A 21,020-nucleotide genomic window follows, 5' to 3' on the forward strand; every position below is an offset into this window, starting at 1 on the left:
TTGGTTCTTCCAAAGTCCTGAACAGGAACAAGCAGCTGTCCCCAGGACATTACAATTTACTAGTAACATTCAGAGATAATTATTTTCTGGGTGGCCTGAAACATTTTCATTTAGGCTATTCGTTTTTAAGCTACTAGCCCGGCTGTGGAACAATTGAGTACATTTTAGGTCATTATTCTTATAGCCTTGCCCTCCATGCCAAAGATCTGTGCAGTCAGTGTTGTGTACCATGCATGCATGCTTTGCCATTCCACATCGTCAGAGGGGGTGGGAGGGGATAGCCGATGTATACAACGGTGACTAATACAGTCAATGTGGCATAAAGAGGCCTGTTCCCTTTGCTGTAACTTGAAATTAAGAGCATCTTGAGGCAGCCTTAGAGAATCCTGCGAGCCAAAAATCATTTGTTTTGGACTGGTATGATATTAGTTTTTTTCATCATCTTCATAAGGGCAGATCACGAGTCTGCCTGGGCTGGTAGATTTTTGTTGACTATTTTGCAAGGCAGAAAGGCACTTATTAAAGTTATTTGTATTATGGTAGCAACTAAGAGCTCCAGTCATGGACTGTGACACCGTTATGCTAGGTGCTGCATAAACACAAAGAGCTCATGCTCTGTCGCTGCACAGTTCTCAGCTGTCCCTCCGTACCGAGAATGATCCTCTATAGACTTGTTCCCTTGACAGTCACTGTTGATCTCCACTGTTATTATTGTACTTATTTTGTTAGAAATTATACTTAAGATTGCTGAAAACAGGTCAACTAAATTGAGCCCCAGCACATGACATTTCTTCCACTGCCATTTTGCATGTGTCCCTTGTCTGGGTCTTCATCCTGACCAGCTGGCTAACAGCTGGAAGGGTGTGAATGGGACTTAGCTGAACAAAATTCTTTCCGTCTTTCCCCGGCAGTGGCAAGCACCGGCTGGTGCACTTGATTGTAACCCATATAGACACACTAACATTTTACATTGTCTCCCCCCCCTAGTGGTCAAATGAAGTGGGCACGTGTGGGATGAATTTTGACCCTTTGGCAGCCCAGTAGATCAGCAGGAAGGGTGCAGGGAGAAGGTGAGATGGCATGTGGGCAGGAGCACACAGGGGGCATGGAGAGAAGTCAGCCATTTCATGCTGGACGTGGGAAACTAACTGCAGAAATCCCTCGGCCTGCATAGGAGGGGTTGCATGCCTGCCCTGCAAACCTGCGCTCCAATCTTGCAGTATTTACATATTGAAGGACAGCTGGTATATTATTGCCAATCCGTCTTTAAAGGATTAGATCTATTTCCCCACGGGCAGCAGCATCTGGTTTTCATGCAGAAGTGCTAGAAATAGGAATACCGGGGGAAGTGCAATACAGTAATCCTGGCACATCTGAAGGGATATGCCTGCAATTGGGTTGTTTTCTACGGGACATCAGAGCGGGCTCTAGGAAGTTTAATACAAGGAGGCATGGGGCTGTTGGGCTGGGAAACGACAAGTGTTTTTTCATCTAATTAGAAGACTATTGGATGTAAATAGAGCGGATGGTCATGAAGTACGAAGTAAATAGCAGTAAGACTTAGCACTAATAGAGCATTTAATTAATTAATTTAATTCATTCTCCCAGCCCCCAGCCTCATTTAACAGAAGGGGACAGTGCAGCAGGGTGACTAAGTGGTTTATCCAAAGTTACAGGAGGAGACGCTGGAGACAGGCGTCTTTAAGAGAGAGATTGAGCTTAGATGGCCAGGATCAGTCCAGTCCTTTAACCACTAGACATCTTCTCCAATGTAGTCTCCTAATAAGAACTGTATTTTTTCATTCCGGAGGGGTATTTTGTTACTGAGGTATGCATTAAAAATTGAACCCTGGGGGGTTTATGAATTGCTTGATTCACTGGATTGAAACAGACAGCTTGGAGGTATTGCCCTGGGGGACAAACGTCTGCCCTGCCTATGTATATAGCGTGTAGCACAGCTCAGGATGTATACGCTTGTTTATAGAGTAGCGCTGCCATGAGACATGCCCCTGGGCTGGGAAGGAATCACCGCAGGGTGAGAGTAAATGAACTTGTGGAATGTGGTTACAATGGGATGTATGTAAACAGGATATTATTAAGGGGAGGTTGTTTTTTTTTGCAGGGGTTGGCAGGGGTTAGGGAAAGGATGGGCTATTGCTATGGAAAAGGTTTAATGCATTTGCAATACCTTCTTCCATCCCACACCACCTTAAGTTACTGGGATGTTTGTTGAGAGGTGGAGTCAGCTGGTACTCCACTGCAGTGGGCAATGTTAAAATGCAAGAATGCACGGAACTAAAATGGCAGAGTGGGACTCTGCCTAATGGATGGAGGGAATGTTTTAGGGACACGTCTGCAGACGGAGAATGGACACGTTCCAGGATGTGTTCCAGAAGGTGGAGAAGATTGGGGAAGGCACCTACGGCGTGGTGTACAAGGCTAGGAACAAACAGACCGGCCAGCTGGTGGCTCTAAAGAAGATCCGCCTCGATTCGTGAGTGTCTGAAATCCAGGGTCCAGCTCACACATTCCACCCTGCAGCCAGAACTCTAGGTTCATGCCAATGCTAGGGTTTGTAACGGGGTTTGAGATGTTTTCCCAACACGGTAGGGTGATAATATGTCCCAAAAGGGAAAACAGGACATTGCTCAGGGTTCACCCAAGCCCCTTGCCTCCCCCACCCAGAGCTGGCCCAGCTCCCCCCTCTGTGCAGCTCGCCTGTGTCGCTCATCTGAGCTCCCCCCCTCACTGCGCGGGACTGGCCCGAGTCGCCTGGCGTCACAGCTTGCCCAAACCCCGCCGTGAAGGGCTGGCACTGGTGTTCACTCCCCCGACTGTTCCTCCAGCACGTCCCACTTTTTTTGGCAAAACTGCACATTGTCTTGAACAGGACAAATGCCCAATTTTGCCAAAAAAGTTGGGATGTCCGGCACAGGGCTTAAAAAGGCGGACTGGCCCGGCCAGAACGGGACGTATGGTCAACCTACAACACAGCTACTGCTGAAAGATGGTTAGGCAACCCACACTGCTGCATTAAGAAGCCATGTTAATACCCTGTTGTGCTGGTTTCCAGCATGGTTGAAACCTCCTAGGATAAAAACCTTGTCCGGAAGGGAGCAGCAAGCTGTGCTAATTCCAGTCCGGCTTGAAAGAGTTACCAAACACAGTTGTGTGCAGACTGTACTTGAGAACCGTAATCTAGCCAGTGCAGTTTGTGTTGCACCGTAGACACGGCCTAAAATTCCTAATTGCAGCCCTCTAGACACAAGCCTCACCTCCCAGCAAACAGTACTAATGACCATGACGAGCTAAGCTCCCAGGCAGGAACGGGAAACGTGCCTCAGTCTGAGAACAAAGATCTTAAAATAGCCTGTGCCACAGAGACAGTCGCGCTTGACACTCCTTTTCATAACATTTCTCTCTGCAGGCTGTTCCCCAAGCTGGTCTTAAAGCAGAACTCTCACTGGTCTGGAGAGACTCAAACCAGGGCCAACACACGTTGGAACTTGGCTAGGTTGACTCTGCCCACGCCAATGGGACAACCAGCCCAACTAAGCCCACTACTAGCTTAGTGCTCTCACTTAGCCGTATAAAGAAAGGCCAGATTTTCAGACGTGCTCCTCACCCATGAGGACATGTAGGACTGAGCTCTTTGGAAAAGTTGGCCCTAGTTATGTGTGCTGAGTACGTGTAAATCTGATCCTGAGCTCTCCTGAAAATCTAGTCCTAATTTGTCTAGATACACACAGAGCGGGGCCTAGATCAAGAAACTTTTTACAGTATTTTATGTCCTAAGCCCCAGTAAGCATGTACCAAAAAGAAATATCAGAAAGGAATACATCCGTGAGCCACTGGACAAGCTGAATTGGCATCTGTCTGCTAATACCACCCCAGGAAATCATGGGAATGCAATAAAGTCTGTCTTCTCCACAGGGAGACAGAAGGAGTTCCAAGTACAGCAATCCGAGAAATCTCTCTGCTCAAAGAACTTAAGCATCCAAACATAGTCAGGTAAGAGAAGCGCTCAGCCTGCCTATGGAATTGCAGTGGTTGGGTCATTGCAATACAACTCACTCGCTACTGATCAGATTCAACTGGGTCAAGCTGAGGAGCATAAGAATGGAAACAAAGGTCTGCCAGCTTTGTGTGTGAGGCGTAAAAGGGTTGTTGATAAAAAGGAAACGGACATGGCATTTCTCAGTCAGTCACTTATAACAAATCGGTTTCTGCTCGCTCTCTACCACAACCACTCGCTTAGCTATTTTTCAAACGATAAGTGCCTAGCAAAGTTCCTGGTGTTTTACAGAGTCATTACCTTCACACAGGGCAATGGAAAAGGCCACTGTTCTGGTGGACTGTGTCTAAAGATAGAATCCGACACAATTAAGGAGCGTCTGGAATTTAAAAATCAGGTGAACAAGCTCTGTGAACAGTGTGAATTAATGTCCAAAGTGGAGCAAATTTACAATTTTGTAATCTTCATGTGTTTCTTTTTCCTTCTGCAGTTGCATTAGCACTGTAGATAAATTACTGACATTTTTCTCTACTGGGCATCTTAAAGTTGTTTTTCTCCCCCTGGCAATTTCCTTGGTGGTTTGTTGTTGTTTTTTTTTTTTTAAACGTGATCACCTCACTGAGCTAATGGAGAAGAGGACTGTGGCTGCAAGACTGTGGTGGGAATATTTAAATGCAGGAAACATGATGTGAAAATACGTCTGGGTGTTGGCAATGCAGACACCAAATAACAAACAGAAATGGAGATGGATGCCCACGTAAATAGAATGCCAAGCTTTGGCTATGAAAAACAGCACGGTGTCTTACAGCAGAGCTCCAACTCTCAGGGGGTTGGTAACTTAGCCCCATTTATCAGCGTTAGCCAGAGCTGCCTAGTCACCACCAAGCTTTCTGGGTCAAGGTTTACTCCTTTCATAGAGACCGTCCCCACCTTTCCCCTTCTTAAAATCCAGGCACCAGCTGCAGCTCTGCAGTGGCAATTTTGGACAGCAGTAGCCGAGTGCTGTAGATTTTACCCTCCCAGCTAGATTCATAGTGCATCTACACTGCAATAAAAGACCCATGGTCCGGGTCAGCTGATTCAGGCTCACGGGGCTATAAAATTACAGTGTAGATGTTCAGGCTCAGGCTGGACCCTGGGCTCTGAGACGCCACGTGGGGTGAGGGGAGAGGGTCTCAGCCCAGGCTCCAGCCCAAGACTGAACATCTACACTGCAGTTTTATAGACCTTCAGCCTGAGCCCTGCAAGCTGACCCGGGCTCAAAGGCCTGGTGTTGTGGGATTTTTATTTCTGTGTAGACATACCATAGATTCTAAGGCTGGAAGGGACCATTGTGATCATCTAGTCTGACACCTCCTGTATAGGACAGGCCAGAGAACATCCCCAACATAATTCCTAGTGCAGATCTTTTAGGAAAGCCGCCAATCTTGATTTAAAAATGGTCAATGATGGAGAATCCACCATGACCCAACTAGGAAGTACTGGCTTTCTTCAGGCTTTCCTTGTTCTTTTTGGGAATGCTCGTTCACGTGCGGGATGGTTTCCAAGCCACATTTAACTCTTCCCAGATACTACAGGCCAGATCCTCAGCTGGTATAGCTCTGACTTTCAGTGGAGCTATGCCCATTTACACACATTGGAGATCTGGCGCTATAATCCCATTTACAAACTAGCTGCTGCTAACATAATGTAGCGAAGTTAGATTATAGCCAGTAAAGCACTAGGCGTGCCAAATAAATCCTATTACCTTCAGCTGCTGAAAAAAAGCTAGCACAGGGATTGTGGGTCTGCTAGAAGAGAATCTATGTATGTTAAACACTGTCCTATTCTACAGTAATTGCCCAGATCATTGCGGTTTCATTTCAGTGATATACATGGGTTTGGACTGAAACTTGCCTACTATTTTTAATAAAACCGGTTCTGGTTGTATTTTGTTCTTAGGCTTCTGGATGTGGTGCACAGTCAGAAGAAGCTGTATCTGGTGTTTGAGTATCTGAATCAGGACTTGAAAAAGTACATGGACTCATCCCGGGCAGGGGAGCTCCCTTTAAGTTTGGTAAAGGTACAGAGTTTAGAGAAATAAGATTGCCACCTTTGCAAAATATTTGTAGGCCGTTAAGGCTACATTTGCTATATTTATATTTATATTTGCTGCCCTCCACTGGATGGTCTCAGAACTGCTCAGCTGTGTGTTAGACTATACTGGCAGCAGAGATTCTTCCTAAGCTCCCATGGTAATTAACTGACTCCCACAGAAGGCAGTGGGAGCTGTGAGTGCTCAGCATCTCCACAAGTCAGGCCCAAGGTGTCTCACGCTGTTTGGTCTGAAAGATTCTAGATGATGTTGTGTGGTACGTTAATTTCCCAGCCATTTCTAGACTTCTCAGCTTGTCTGACCAATGAAGTTGGGAGATATAGCCCAGGGAGCTACTGCTAATTGTTTTTATATTGAGCAACACGCTGCTGCCCGGGTGAATGGCAGCACATCCTGGATTTGACTCCCTCCCTCCCGCAGGCAGCAGGGATAGGAACATTTCAGCGTATCGCTAGGTGATAATGATCAGAACCTCCGTCATGGGCCTGGATGGAACTGGCGTGACAGCGTATGGGCTGTGGGGGAGAAGTTATATTGCAAACAATGAAATATTTTCCATACAGATGCTGGACACTTCCTTAATGTCATATTTCAAAGGTGGTAATTTAAAGCAGTCCAGTTTTCCACACTGTCTCATTGCATCTATGTCTGACATCTCTCCTCTTAGAGCTATCTGTTCCAGCTGCTGCAGGGCGTGAACTTCTGTCACTCCCACAGAGTCATTCACAGAGACTTAAAGCCTCAGAATTTGCTCATCAATGAAATGGGAGCCATCAAACTGGCAGATTTTGGTCTGGCGAGAGCCTTTGGGGTTCCTCTGCGCACTTACACTCACGAGGTAATGCCTGTATCCCATCTGATGTAAGGTGCCTTCACCTGAGTATCTCAGTGGCTCTCTCTCTCTGTTTTATCTACTCTGATCTGTTTGAACTGACTCCTGTGAAGAAGAATCTAATCTGTGAATTTCTAATACGCCCATCACTATAAAATCTGCGTATTGAGCACTGCAGTGGCTTGCACAGTTGATTAGGTGCCACTTCCTGTGCGTTTGGAGAAGGCATGGGTTGATGTTGTACATAAAGAATCATTCTAAGATGAACATAGCGGGAACTGTCCCTTGCTGAGAGCGGAGAACTGCGGACACGCGACAAGTGAAACTAGACTAAAGCTTTTGATTTGGTTTCTCATAGGTGGTAACCTTATGGTACCGGGCCCCCGAAATCTTGCTGGGATGTAAATACTATTCGACTGCAGTGGATGTCTGGAGCATTGGCTGTATCTTTGCAGAAATGGTAGAATAGGTTTAACCACTTTCTAAGATAACGGGCCCTTCTTTTTAACATCACGTTCATGATATTCAGTCTAATACTTATCCATTTCTTACCATAGTCCTGGATGGCACTGGGAATACACTATGAAAAAGGCAGCTAGGAAGTCAGCAGCTTCTTATTTGTGCACCCAGAGTGAAAGTCACTCCCCCGCCCCCCTTCAAGAGCACTATATAAGAACCAGACACCACTTACCGTCCATTTATCTCTATTTGGAAGCTTTAAATGTGCATAAACTTGGTGTCTGCATTGGGGTGGATTTTAACCTCAGTGCTTGGATAGCTGCTGCTAAGAGCTGGGTGCAGCAAGAAGGCTGAATTACAGAGATTGTGTCCCCTGTGCCTGAGGTTCTCACACTGATCTGCAGAGCTGGCATTTCACCTCACCTGCAAAAAAGTCTGTATTCCTTTAAAAGCAGCTTGAAACAAGATGATGGACCTAGCTGCCGCCACCACTAGAGGCTGCTGCCACATAAGAGGAGCAGAAACAGAGGATGCTGTCAGGGGAACAGAGCCATTAGTGGGGTGGGAGCCCCTGCAGCTGAACACAATATGCAAGGGGAGTGGAGAAGGGGAGCAAGTGGCAGAGAAATATGCTGAGGGAAACACACCTGTGTGTTTATACATAGATGAGAGAGGAACAGAGCAGGGGGTGGGATGAAGAGGAAAAGCAGATGCAATGTTATTTAACTTTTGCAAACACTTATTGCATTGTAGACAGTCACTAAACACTTGCCTAGTGTTCCTGTGCCATGTACAGAGTTGCCCTACATGAGAGATGAATATTATTCTTATTAGGAAATAATGGACAGGAAATTAAACAGCATGAATCTGGTGCGTTTGTTGCTCCCAGGTGACAAGAAAAGCCTTGTTTCCTGGGGATTCTGAAATTGACCAGCTCTTCCGGATTTTCCGCACCCTTGGCACGCCCACTGAGGCAGCGTGGCCGGGGGTGACCCAGCTTCCTGACTACAAAGGAAACTTTCCCAGGTGGGCGAAAAAAGAGATGACAGCAATTGTGCCGAACCTGGATCGGGATGGGAGAGACTTACTGGCGGTGAGTGGTAGGTTCTGACCAGATGTGGGATGTGTGCGTGCGCATGTGTGTGGGGGGGGGCTTGTTCAGCTCTTTCAAACAGCAAATGAGGAGCACATTTTCAGCTGAGATGACAAATAGCAGGTTAGGTTGTGTTTGGCCTCACCCTGAACCATGCTCTTGTATTTTTGATCCGTTGGACACCAAGATGCCTGCATGGGAGAAGGGATTAGTTCTATTGGGCTTGATGCACAAATCACTGGATGAAATTCTCTGGCCTGTGCTATGTAGGCGGTCAGACTAGGTGATCATAATGGTCCCTATGAATCTTTTCTGTTCACGTTCTTGTGGAACATGCAGCTCTCTGGTATCTGAGCACTTGCAAAGATTAAGAGGGCTGGAGCAGTGGGGTGATTGCTGTTTCTCTCTTCTGAAGTCCCTCCAACGTCTTGCACACCGCACAACATAAAAACTTGAGCTGTATGTGTGACGACTGCACACAGAATCTTGTTCTTAACACCAGATTCTCAACCCCATTCAGCATCAGAGCGATTGACTTAGGTTGCTAAGTGCTACCTAGTAGCTGTGGTGCAGGATGGATGGATGCTGATAAACCTCAAAACACATTCATGCTGTAGTGCTTAGTAAATAGGGTAAGAAAGTCCTCCAGTCATGGAGCAGCTGTTTAAAACTACACTTAGTAAGAATCCTCTAGGAAATATCGGCTGGTCGAAGGGGTTTCACCATTTACAACAATCCTTTGGGTTTTTGGGTTTTTTTTTGGAACCCAGATGATAGATTATTGGGCAGTGATTTACTGGGGACAAGGAGTGATATATTATGAAGTCTAACAGTAGCAGTGTGGCCAGCATGCTTGTCGGGAACAGACTCCTACCCGCACATGCTCGGGGCACAATGTGCTAGCTCTGACCCAACCCAGACAGGTAAGGACCATGACCACAGTCCATAAAGAGCTTTTTGGGGTGCCCTCCTTTTTCGAAATAATTGGGAAACCATGTGGCTGGGTGGTTGGGCACCAGACTGGAGGCTAGCAGGTCTGGGTTCTGTACCAGACCCTGATACTCTATAACCTTAGGTGAATCACTTAACTTCTGTGGACCTCAGTTTCCACATCTGTAAAATGGGGATATCACTCTTCATCTAACTCAACTTGGATGTTGCCATGCTTGATTAAAGTCAATAAAGCCTCTGGGATCATTAGACAAAGGCACCATATAATAATTGTTACTCTTTGGAGGCCAGAATCTGGCAGAGGGGAAGTGGCACAGGCTGGTGCTATTGGAAAGCTTTTGCATTTGGTTCAATGACTAATAATCTGATGGTAAATTAAACATTCTGCTTTAAAAAAAAAAAACCCAACCAAATCCTCTTGGTTTTCTTCTGCAGCAACTGCTACTCTATGACCCTAACAAACGCATTTCAGCCAAGGCAGCCCTGAATCACCAGTACTTCTTCTGGCAAAGCCCCTGTGACACTGAAGACCAGAGTGTGCTGCAGAAACACTGCAGATGAAAGGACGCGTTGCCTCCTGGCCCCCTGTATTCCTGATGCCAAGCTCTGTGCATCAGTGCATTTACCCTCTCTGGTGGATTAGCAGGGAGGCAAGGTGGGGTATTACAAAGGAACCTGGAGAGAAGGGTTAGTTCTCATTTAGACAGAGCTATTTGGTTGCTCTCAGCCCATTGCTAGGGTATGGTGGTACGTGTTATGGCAGTTAGAGCCTCCTTGAGGTAGTTGTTACAGAGGGACAGTGCTGACGGCATCATCCACCAACATACAACACTGACGGGGGAAGAGAAGAAGTTTCACAGTAGACAGCAACTTCAGAATCCTTGTCCTTTAGCTAGGAGCCTAGCAGAAGCGATGATTAGTGCAATGTAGCTTGCCTGTCTTTTCAACACCCATAGATCACCCAGTCCTTGCTGTGGTTCAGATATCCCATTGCAAAGAGATTTGTCAATTTCACTCCCAGCATCAGGCCGTGCTTGACCTCAAGCAGCCAGGAGGGTCTACGGCCTAGAGCCCGGAGCACCACTGTTTAGTGCTGTTAGCAATAGGGGCTGTTAGTATTAGAGTCTTTGTGTTAAACTGGTTAAGAGTTTGAGAGCCTTAATTCCTAGCTAAACAGCAAGTGAAAATATCTTCAGAATGATCCTCATCGTGCTAGTAAGAGAAGCCGAAGGCTCCAGCTAGGGCAACGTGTGACGTAGCGCAGTTCTGGAGAACACTCTCGTTTGTTGTCCAAACATACCTCTGGTTCAATCACTTTGGTTAGTTTTGAAAATATTTTACTGTTTATCTTTCAAGAGATTTAGCACTAACTTCTGATGCTGTTGGGGGAATTCTCTCCTACCGTAAAGAAAATAAATACATGTGATTTGTTCATAAATCTTGATTGTCAGATTTCATCACTGCCTTGGTGCATGGGGTCACTAAACGACGGAGCAGCCTATAACAAACCATCTCTCATGTATGCTATCACCTCGACCTGTGTCCACAACCCCTTGATTTTTACTGGCCTATCCAGCTAGTTCATTTCTTTTTACAGGCCTTCTCTTTGTCACCTTCTTCATTCTCTCTTCAGGCCAGAACTCCTGTCAGATGCTGAGGCGTCCCATATTGTTTTGTGGAATAAGGGGTAGAGAACATAAAAACATCACTGCTGCATGGAGAAACTGAGTTTCTTTTAAACAAAAGCTAGTATGAGCCAATGCATAGTTAAGTTTTATTTACTGAAATGCTCTGGAGACAGACGAGTTATTTTGTTCCATGTTTTGTTTTCCCACCTGCCTCAAGAAGGGGGCTGCAAAGACGCTGATAAATGAATTAAACAGTGGAAGCACCTCTCCAGCACCTCAGCATTGCAGCTGGGTACAATATTTCTCTGACTCGTAACAGATCTCCCTAATGTCTTTCAGCATTATTCCAGGGGGAGCTATATCGTCTTTCTTCAGCAGTGGAAGCTAACTGTGGTCAAGTAGCAGTGCAACCCAAAACCACGGGCCTTTCCTACCCCACGACCAATAGATCTTGTATTTGCAGTGCAGATTCTGAGGCCAGCAGGAATATCTAAAACCCTCTTCCTATAATTAGATCTTAAAAAACCTCAGAGAAACAAGGTGGGAAAGGCAATGTCTTTTATTGACCGACAGAAGTTGGTCCAATAAAAGACATTGCCTCGCTCACCTTGTCTCTCTAATGTCCTGGGACCAACATGGCTACAACACTGCAAATAAAACAAACACTGTCAGACCTCACGAAACAGCTGCCTTGGAGATTCAGGCTGCCCGTATTAAAGGCTTCCTTAGGAATGAACAAATCTGAAAGTAACGACTACATCGCTGAATGCTCGCCTAAGAAAGTAGCAGCTGCTAAGACGGTTGCAGAAAAAGTTGGTGCAATGTTGTATTTTAGTGACACTTTATATTCTGTACGTGCTAAGCATTTGTAGAGGCAAAGTATTTACTAGATGTAGATGAATCATGCCAAAAGAATTCTTCGCAGTTATTTATACCAATTTGTAAATCAGTTTGGTTGGACAATGCTGTATTGTTCATTTTTAAGCGGTACATGGGAAGTGGTACCTGTGTACTCATCCAATCAGGGAGCAGAGACAATACCATGCGACTTATCTGATCTGTCCCAATCAAGCAACACAGCTTGAATTTCAAGCATTTATGATCAATTACTCTTGGAATAGCAAATCTGAGAAACTCATGACCTGCTCATGGAAATTCCATGAGAAAGAAAAGAGGCAAAAATCTGCTAACTAAGTTAGGAGTTCTTGGGGAAGCTCTTTGTTGACAAATCTTTAGCAGGAGGGAACCCCTTACCCTGTGGAACAGACTGAAATGCTGGTGTGATGATTACTGCTGAAATTCCAATATCATGAGATGTGGTGCATGAACTGTTCATTACTGATCCTGAGCACCCATGTCAGGGAAATGGACTGGTATCAGTAGTGCAATTCCTACCTAGTCCTTCTCTTTCTAAGGGGACTGCAAGCTGAACCGGTACACCACAGCCTGCTTGGTCAGCTTACTGCCTCTAAACCAATTTACCCACCTCTTGGTAAACAGCTGTTACTCCTGACTCTAAATCACAGGGCAAATTACACACAGCAATTAATTATGCACCTAAGTTACAAAACTCACCATCATTGAATTACACAGTATTCCCCAAACCTATTTGGTCAGCACTGAAGAGCCATTATTTTAACATTTGCACTGCTTTAAAATGTAACCAAGGACATGTCCCCTTAGTGAGCTGGGAAAGGGAACAGCGTAGTGGTGAATGGTGCTGCAGCTTTTTAGCTCTTTCTTACAGATGATTAACTGAAAGGAAGGTTTACTCACCTGCCTAGGAAAGCTCAGAGGTTGCAGAACAGTTACAGTGTCTGCAGAGAAGAAGAACACTAGCTTCATGATCTGCAAACTCTAGAGAAATGCCCCAAGTTGCCAGAGAGCTGCTGGAAGACAGAAAGAAGAAATGAGAGAGAGGCTACCTGAGGCAGCTGCTCTGTGATTGGCTGGCTACAAGCCTGCTGGGAATCTTCAGGGCTATAAAAGCCAGTTAGCAGCTGCCGGTTGGAAAAACAGGAGTTTGTGGGAGCTAGAGCTGACACACTAGACCAGGAACCAGCCTGAAAGAATGCTAAGGCTAATAAATCCAGAATTAACACAGATTCTAGTACATATCTTGTTTTCTTTGGTGTACCCATAAACTGCCTTAGTTCATGAACTGAATGTCTGTCTACCCCCTGTTCTCAAGACCCAGGCACCCACCACAGGAAATCATTAGTAAAACCTGCGAGCACTGACTAGCAGCTGGTTCCAACCCATAGATGATTAGAGAAGTGGAAAAAAAAATGCATGAATGGAAATGCTGTTAGCAGATGAGTAATTCTTCCTCTGGTTTCCACTCCCTCGCTGTGACTCCTAGGCCACTTTTCCTCCCAAGCTGAATGCTATTGCTTGGCATTTTGAAAAGGCAGAATGATCTTTCCATTGGTTGAAATTAGTTGATTGTTTCAAATGGTTTTTGTAAGAACTAGATACAATACAATGCAATCCCCAGGGAGAGGCTGTATGCCAGTGGTGGGGGAGGAAGAGAAGGAACATAGCTAAGAACAATCAAGCCCCCTGGCAGTCTCGCCATCTCCTAGAAACCCTGAGAGTCTCCTGTACCAATTAGGGATAGGGTAAGAGCAGTTTGCTTTGTTCCTGAATCATGACATGCAAAAGAAGAGATCCTTTCATTTCAGCAGGGGCTGAGCATTGTAAAAAGGCATTCGGCTCAAGTCCCATTAACTTTCACGCCTCAGTGCCTAAATCACTTAGCTACTTCTGGAAACGTTACTCTGGGTTTATAGTTTGAAAAATGATATTGGGATCCTTAGGGATATAGGGCCAGATCCTCACAGATCCAGGGGAGTTTGATGCTCAAATACCTTTGAGGATCTGGGCCATGGTGTTGAAGACGGGGTGGAGGATTTTTCTTTGTTTAGACCTACACTGAAGGGTAGGTGGGTACAGCCTCAGTTTTCAAAGATAACACAAGAATGGGGACACAGCTCCTAGTTTTATTGCATGCATAAGAATGAACCAACTTGGGAGCCCGTTAGCACATTGGCAGGCTCCCCTCACTTCTAGGTGATAGGGAGTCAGACAGTTTAAACTACCACAAGCCTATTTGTTTAAACAAAATCCCCTTTTCCTGTTAAAGCAGGGCATAGAAGCCCCCGCTAGAACCCTTTCCCCCTGATGAATGCCTGTTCTTCCTTTGTCGCCCCAGTCATTTGGAACCAAGGTCAGCTCGCAGCCAGAAATGCTAGGCAGTCTGTTCATCTGTGAGTCCTACCATGGCTTAAGATAATGGTGGAGTTGGAGGGAACATGGAGCCCTGCTCAGTGTCCGAATCGTGACTGCATGGGGGAATGGCTCACAGCCCGATGAGACTGAAATCCCTCCGAGGTGGTTGGGAGCAGCAGGAGGCCGTTCAGAGGATCTTTCCGGCAACGAGTCATGGCTTCCTTGTAATTCATCTTTTCTTTGGTGATTGGGTCAACAAGATCCTTCTCATAGTTGGGCTCGTCCTGAAGCATCTCAGCCAGGTCATCGCTGATCATGCCTGTCTGGGCAGCTTCTGGCACTGGGATGCGACCGGTTTTCTTGGGATCAATGAGCCCTCCGGTCAGGTGTTGGACCTGCAGGTAGGGGAAGGCACTGTCCTTGGTCATCCATCCTTTCTGAACTGCCTCCCCTACAGACAGCCTCCTCTTGGTCACAGGATCCTCTATGCCTGTGAAAGCTTTCTGGGCATTCAGCAGCCTCTGCATATAGGTGTTGTCGATCAGCCCTCTATCGATGGCTTTGTGGACAGAATACCGATCCCGTAAGATGAGGTCTATGATGCCCCCAGTTGCAGCCTGGGCCTCCAGCAGCTTTTGAGCTGTCATGGGATCCACCAGCTTCTTGGTGACGGCCGTTTTTATGTTGTACTTGGTGTCCGTGGTGGTGTCGAACACTCCGGCAATGGGGAAGGTGTCATCGCTGAAGCTTTTTTGCGAGCTCAGAGGAAAGAAGCTTTGAGTCTGCTGCATCGTCGGAGATGGAAGTGGAGACTTGGAGATGATGGAGCCAATGGACAAAGATGAGGGAGGCTTGGATTCCCCTGCTACCAGCAGAGCAAACTCCGAGATTGGGATCTTGCCATCCCTGTAGAGCTGGTACTCCTCTTTAGTAATTTTCCTAAACCTCAGGGCATCCTCGATGGAGTGTTGTTTCCCACTCTTCTTGTCGAGGAGGACAGAAACATTCCCATTGGGGCCCAAGGTGGTGATTTCCTCCCAGTCGCACTCTAGTTCTTGCAACTGGATGTATTGGTTTCTGTCTATGATGCCTCTTTTGTAGGCCTCATAAGGAGACATATCCTTCCCTGTCTCAGGGTCCAAAATGGAGATTTTAGTGGAGAGATTAGTCTCTCTCATCTGGGTCTCATGGCTCATTTCTTCCCGGTTGACCCTGGACTGGAATTCCCGGATGGACCTCTCTTTTTCATAGATCCGGTCCTTCTCCTTTAGGATAGCTGCCTCCAGGAGGGAAACCTCTTGCCCACGCTGCATCTTCCTTTGCCTGTCATTCTCTGTCTTTTGGTTGAGGAGCTTGGACTCCTCTCTGAGGAAGAGGACTTTCTCTTGTTTCTGCCTTTCCAGCTCCCTCAGCTCACTCTCCAGGTTAGCTCTCTCTTGGATAGCCAGAGTTCGTGCTTTCTGGAGATCAGCTTCCTCACGGGACCAGGTCCTTTTCATGCCTTCAGCTCGCTCTATCTTCTCCTTGAGTCGTCGTATATCCTCTTCTGCATTTTGCCGGGCAGTTTTCTCTCTGCTCAGCAGCTCCCAAACACGTGCACGTTCGTTCTCTAGCACCTTGTCCTTCTCCACTCTGATAACCTCCTTGTAGATGGTCTTCTCCTGGGATTTTGTTTTCTGTAGAACATCAATCTGGACCTGCAGATTCTTGCATTCCCTCTGCAGGTTCAGAACCTGTATCTTTTCATTGTCCAGCTCCAGACGTAGTCCACTAGCAACCTGCTCGAGCACTGGATCCTTCTCTAATTTGACTACTTCTTCCATGATGATCTTCTCTTGCACCGGTGCAGGGCTTTCCTCTATTTCTTTTATTCTCATAGTTATTTGCCGCAGCTCCTTTTCCAACGCAAGCCTCTTGTTTCGATCTTCCTGGAAGTTAAGCAGCTTCTCTTTCTCTTCCACCACAGCCCGAAGCTGCTGTACCTCACGCTCTACCCGACGCTTGTTGCTCACTTCCTCGTCCAAACTCCTGCTCAGCCTGTTGTGGTTGTCTCTGAGCTTTGGATCTTTTTGGGTGAGAATCACCTCCTGGACTACTACCTTTTCTTCAGGCTTCCTCCTCTCCAGCAGCATGTACTTGTTCTGCAGGTCATAGATTGTGTCCTCAGCTGCTCTCCTTTTTTGAGTCACATTGCGCACCTCTTGGCGGAGGCGATCGGCTTCTTTTTCCAAGAGTGGGTCATTCTCATATCGGACAACTTCCTTATTGATGAGTTTGGTTTCAACTTTGGACCGTTTCCTTTTCCATTCATCCCTTTCGCCCTCCAGCCTGATGAGCTGCTCTTGGGATCTGCCATTTGTGTTCACCAACTCATTCAGCTGTTGCTTCAGCCTGTCAATTTCTCTAAGAATCTCTGGGCTATTCTCAAGTTTCACCACTTCCTGGGTCACCTCCTTATACTCCACAGTCGGTTTCAGAGACCTGAGGATGTTCAGTTCAGACAAGGCCTCTTCCACCTCCTTGTCAGTCTTTGTCCTTTTCCTAGTAACTTCTTGGAGCTCCCTCTTCAGGCGAGCGATTTCCTTCTCTGTCTCTGGATCCACCACAAAAATCTCATTGACTCTTTCTTTAACCTCTACCTTAGGTTTTTGCCTCTCTGCAATGATGTACTTGCTTTGCAGCTCTGCCAGCTCTCCGGTTAGCATCAGGTTCTTGTTCCTCTCTTCTTCAATGAGAGTTCTAAGCTTGGAAGACTCTTTCAGTAGCTCTGGGTCCTGTTCCACCTTCTTCACCTCCTTGACAATGATTTTGGGCTCTGCTGCTTCAATCAGCCTTTCCAGCTCCTCGATCCTACTCTTCAGTTTGATTACCGCCTCCTCCACAGATTTCCTGTTGAAGGTTTCTTTGCCTATTTCCATCTGAAACGTCCTGACAGCCTTCAGCATCTCTGGGTCCTTTTCCACCTTGACCAACTCTTTCACTACCACTTTCTCTCGGATGTTGGGCTGCTTCTGCTCCAGAACATGCAGCTCTTTCCTGAGCCGTTCAAGCTTAGAGGAAGCAGCTGAGCACCCTGCTCTGAGACGCTCGATTTCTGCACGGAGGCTAGCTGCTTGGTTATCCAGGTTTGGATCCCTCTCGATTTTAGTGACCTCTTTGGTAAGCAGCTTGGCCTCAACAACCTTCCTCTCTTTCTCCATCTGGATGAGCTTCCTGTTCATCGTTTCAATATCTGCCTGCAGGCTGGCCCTTTTCCTGCTCGCATCCTCAATCTGATGCGTCATCTTAGACAAGTCACTCTCCAGCTTTGGGTCTCGGTAATATTCCACCACCTCCTTTTCTTCCACTCTTTCAATGGGCCTTTGAGTCTTCAGCAGCAGAAGCCTGTTTCTGTGTTCTTCCAGGTCCTGCTGAACCTTTGCCACTTTGCTCCTTTCCTCCTCAAGCTTCGACTTCAGTGCCTCTGATTCTCTTGTTGACAGAGCCAGATTTTCTGACCGTTGCATTTGCTCCTGTTCTGCCAGCACCTCCTCTTTTACTTCCTTCTGCAAGGAGAAAGCGAGAAGTTCATTACAAAGACAAGGCGTTAAAGTCACTCTTCGAGCGTGGCACCCGTGGCCCTTTCCCTGAATCCTAACGTCTTACAAAGTTGGAGAATGGGAACAGGTGATAGCAGATCAAACTGGTATAGAACCCTAGGGACTTCCCAATGACAAGAATCACTTGTCAATTGTAAATTAGCCTTTGATTAAACACAAGCAAAAATGGATGTGGTTGGGGTAATTTTCTCCCAAGTGAATCGAGTAATATCGGAGTCATAAACTAGCATGATCTTTAGGGTATTTATATCTTTAGGGTTGTCCAGCACGAGGAAATGCTAAATTCCTACCATGCTGGAATATAGGCTGTTGGGTGGTTCTCTCTCTGAAATTCCTAGTATCTAAGCATTGGTTATACATAGCTGTGAACACTAGTTAATCATCTCAATTCTGGATCCCTTTTTTCCTGGTTAAACAAGCATTTGTTAATACACTCGATGGAAAGAAGGCACCTTGCCTCATGCCGTGCTGGGGCAGAGTTCCTTGCTGATTCAGAGGAAACAGTACCACCTACTGGATCACCAGGGTACTGCCTGCCGCCCAATGGGTTTTTCCCCGAGAGGTTTCCATCCACATCCCAAGGCTGCTTGACTTATGAAATCTGATGAGATCCCAGCTTGAGGCAGGACCCTGCTGCATCACACTGATACATAACTTCTCCCCCACCTTGCAGGTAGGTCACGTTCAATAATAAAAAAGGTTGGAACAATCTTCAGCTACCTTCTCCATAACCTTCTTGGCAAACTCCAGCCGGTTGAGCTGCTGCGTGTGTTCAGCTGCTGTCTCAGTGAAGAGTTTTGTCATATCATTCTCCTGAAAAGAAACAGCCAGAATGATTTGGATAGTCACCTGCGACTTGGCCTGTTAGACATGTTGTATTCCTCCCGCTTCTCCACCTTCCAGCCGCATGCATCCTCTGTGCAGTGGTTTTAACCTGAGGCTCTCAAAGCACTATACAACCTTTAAGGGAGCTACACAATGTCCCTGTGATGTTGGTATTATCACCCCTGATTTTACAGTGGGGGAAACTGAGGCACAGGGCAGATGAGAGACTAGCCCTGGGCCATGCAGCAAGTCAGGGGCAGAACTGGGAATAGAACCGAGAAGCCCTGACTCTCAGCCTCAGAGCCTAAGTCCTACACAATACTCTCCCATTATTGCCAGCTACAAAGCAGTAACACTCCCTAGTCATAGTGGGCCCAAGTAATGTTCTCGGCAGGTGTCAGGCTTATTAACACACACACACACACACACACACACACACACACACACACACACACACACACACACACACACACACACACACACACACACACACACACACACACACACACACACACACACACACACACACACACACACACCCCCAGCTGAACCCGTCTATAGCAGCCTAGACCCACTCAAGCCAAAAGCTTGGAACTGGAAGACAAATGCAGCCCTCAGCAGCAACGTTCAGAGCACCGAAAAGTGAACTGGTACTTTTCATTTCACCCCAGAGGCTGCTCTCGGGCTGGGTAAAGGGTCTGAGGAATTGCCCTGAACCCACGCAGAAGAGGAGGTTTGGATTTTTCTGTATGGAACCAGAACCATCCACACGAATTTGGTTTGGATCCAATTGCCAAACCATTTGCCAAGCCCTCGAAAGATTGTGCTAAATTGTCCTGATTTGTAGTTCTTGCTGGTATTTTGGAAGTGAAAACTGCAGCAGTACAATCCTGCTGCAAGCCAGGGGAAAAGGTGTTCACGGGAGAGCAGCAGCTATTCTAGCAGCAGCAAATGGCCCATGCAAGCCAACACACCTGTCCTTTTACCACTCACCTTAATTGACAGTATGGTAAGGAAGAGACTATCAGCAATATTAAGGCAAAGCAACAATTCCTATTCTGATATTTCATAAACTGCTTTGTCCAGCAACACTGTTCATGCTTCAGGAGCAGGACAATCACTAGCTGCAGGCAGGAGCTGGGGGTGGGAATTGGGGAAGCAATCAAGACCTCTCCAAGGAAAGCAGAGAAGCTGTAGGTTGATTTCAGACAAGGTGGAAGCAGGTGAAAGCACATGGAGGTCAATGAAGCTGCACCTCCTAACCCCAGGTCTCAATATGGCTCCAGGCCTTTGTCTCTAGGTCTCACCTGGGCCTGGACGCTCTCTTGCAGTGGGGTGACACGCAGTCTTTTGGCAGCAGAAGCGCTCAGGGTGGGGTCCAGAGAGGAGCAGTATTTGCCTGCCTGAAGCTCATAGTCCTGTTACAAGTGGAGACAAAGAGGTCAGACTGGGTCTCTGCTGGGCAAGGCTAGATGGCAGAGGTGCCTGGCAAAACGTACATTGAGAGCAGACTGCACCGTCTGGGATAGTTTGACCACTGAGTTCTTCTCAGACTCCTTGCCCTGGATTTCATCCACCAGCCTCTGTAGGAGAAAGAGACAGAACCAGAATGAGAGGCTCACTACACACATCTGATCAAAACTCTCAGCCCGGACAGGCCGCTATCAAACACAAGGCAGCCACGGAGGGGAAAGGGGAGCTTTCTCCAGGGATTCCCATCAGACGGGAACAAAGAGATGGCGTCGAGGGCATGGCAAAGAGCGTGCGACACAGCTGCAGTCTGGCCAGAGGCTTGGTTTCTGTTTGGTTAATGGCAAAAGCTGACAGCGATGGATGCTGTGGGGCTCCAAGCTAAGGGGATGGGGGGGAGGAATGTCAAATAATGGGGGTGATGGAGCTCAGGCCTTGTGTGCCCCCCGGATAAGAGACCAGAATCCTGGAGCCACCAGGTCTCTTTTCCCCTTGGCTGATGGAGCTCAGGTAGGTCACGGAGCGACTGCCTCCCACTGACTCTGCCTGTTTGCTCAGGGGGGTCTCCTCTGAAAGGTCACCTCTCCCCAGAGTAGTCCTGTGTCAGCTGAGGATGCTGGCAGCTATAGAGGTTAGCGGTCAATTCCAGGGATGAAGGGGATGGGGCAGCTGGCAAGAGATGCTCCACCAAGGCCTCCTGGGCTTTGGAGACCATGCAGCAGCACGCTGGTTGATGCAGGATCCGGCTCCCCTGCATTCCCTATCCTGCTCACCCCTTGTTGCAAGGTGCCCTGGGCCCCAGGCGAGGTCCGGCCTTCTCTG

General features: G+C 47.1%; 2 protein-coding genes across 2 annotated transcripts in view; one reads left to right on the forward strand and one right to left on the reverse strand.

The window, feature by feature from the left end:
* The first annotated feature begins 2,366 nt into the window (after positions 1-2,366).
* On the forward strand, positions 2,367-10,918 carry CDK3 (cyclin dependent kinase 3). Its single transcript, XM_067547845.1, has 7 exons — positions 2,367-2,494; positions 3,934-4,011; positions 5,957-6,077; positions 6,778-6,948; positions 7,301-7,402; positions 8,291-8,494; positions 9,881-10,918. Exons 1-7 carry the CDS (start codon positions 2,367-2,369, stop codon positions 10,004-10,006), a joined length of 930 nt encoding a protein of 309 aa, XP_067403946.1. The 3' UTR covers positions 10,007-10,918.
* A 3,137-nt stretch (positions 10,919-14,055) lies between these two features.
* EVPL (envoplakin) overlaps positions 14,056-21,020 on the reverse strand; it is a 28,398-nt gene continuing 21,433 nt past the window's right edge. The window contains exons 18-21 of the mRNA XM_067547589.1: positions 20,228-20,311; positions 20,036-20,146; positions 18,624-18,716; positions 14,056-17,849 (exon numbers count right to left, since the gene is read on the reverse strand). Coding sequence (XP_067403690.1) covers positions 14,400-17,849; positions 18,624-18,716; positions 20,036-20,146; positions 20,228-20,311 — 3,738 coding nt within the window. The 3' untranslated portion in view covers positions 14,056-14,399. The remainder of the gene's footprint in view (positions 17,850-18,623; positions 18,717-20,035; positions 20,147-20,227; positions 20,312-21,020) is intronic.

This window comes from Emydura macquarii, unplaced genomic scaffold, assembly GCF_026122565.2.
Source record: "Emydura macquarii macquarii isolate MOO-44397 ecotype Brisbane River unplaced genomic scaffold, CSIRO-AGI_Emac_v2 contig_1230, whole genome shotgun sequence".
NCBI classification, from domain to species: domain Eukaryota; kingdom Metazoa; phylum Chordata; order Testudines; family Chelidae; genus Emydura; species Emydura macquarii.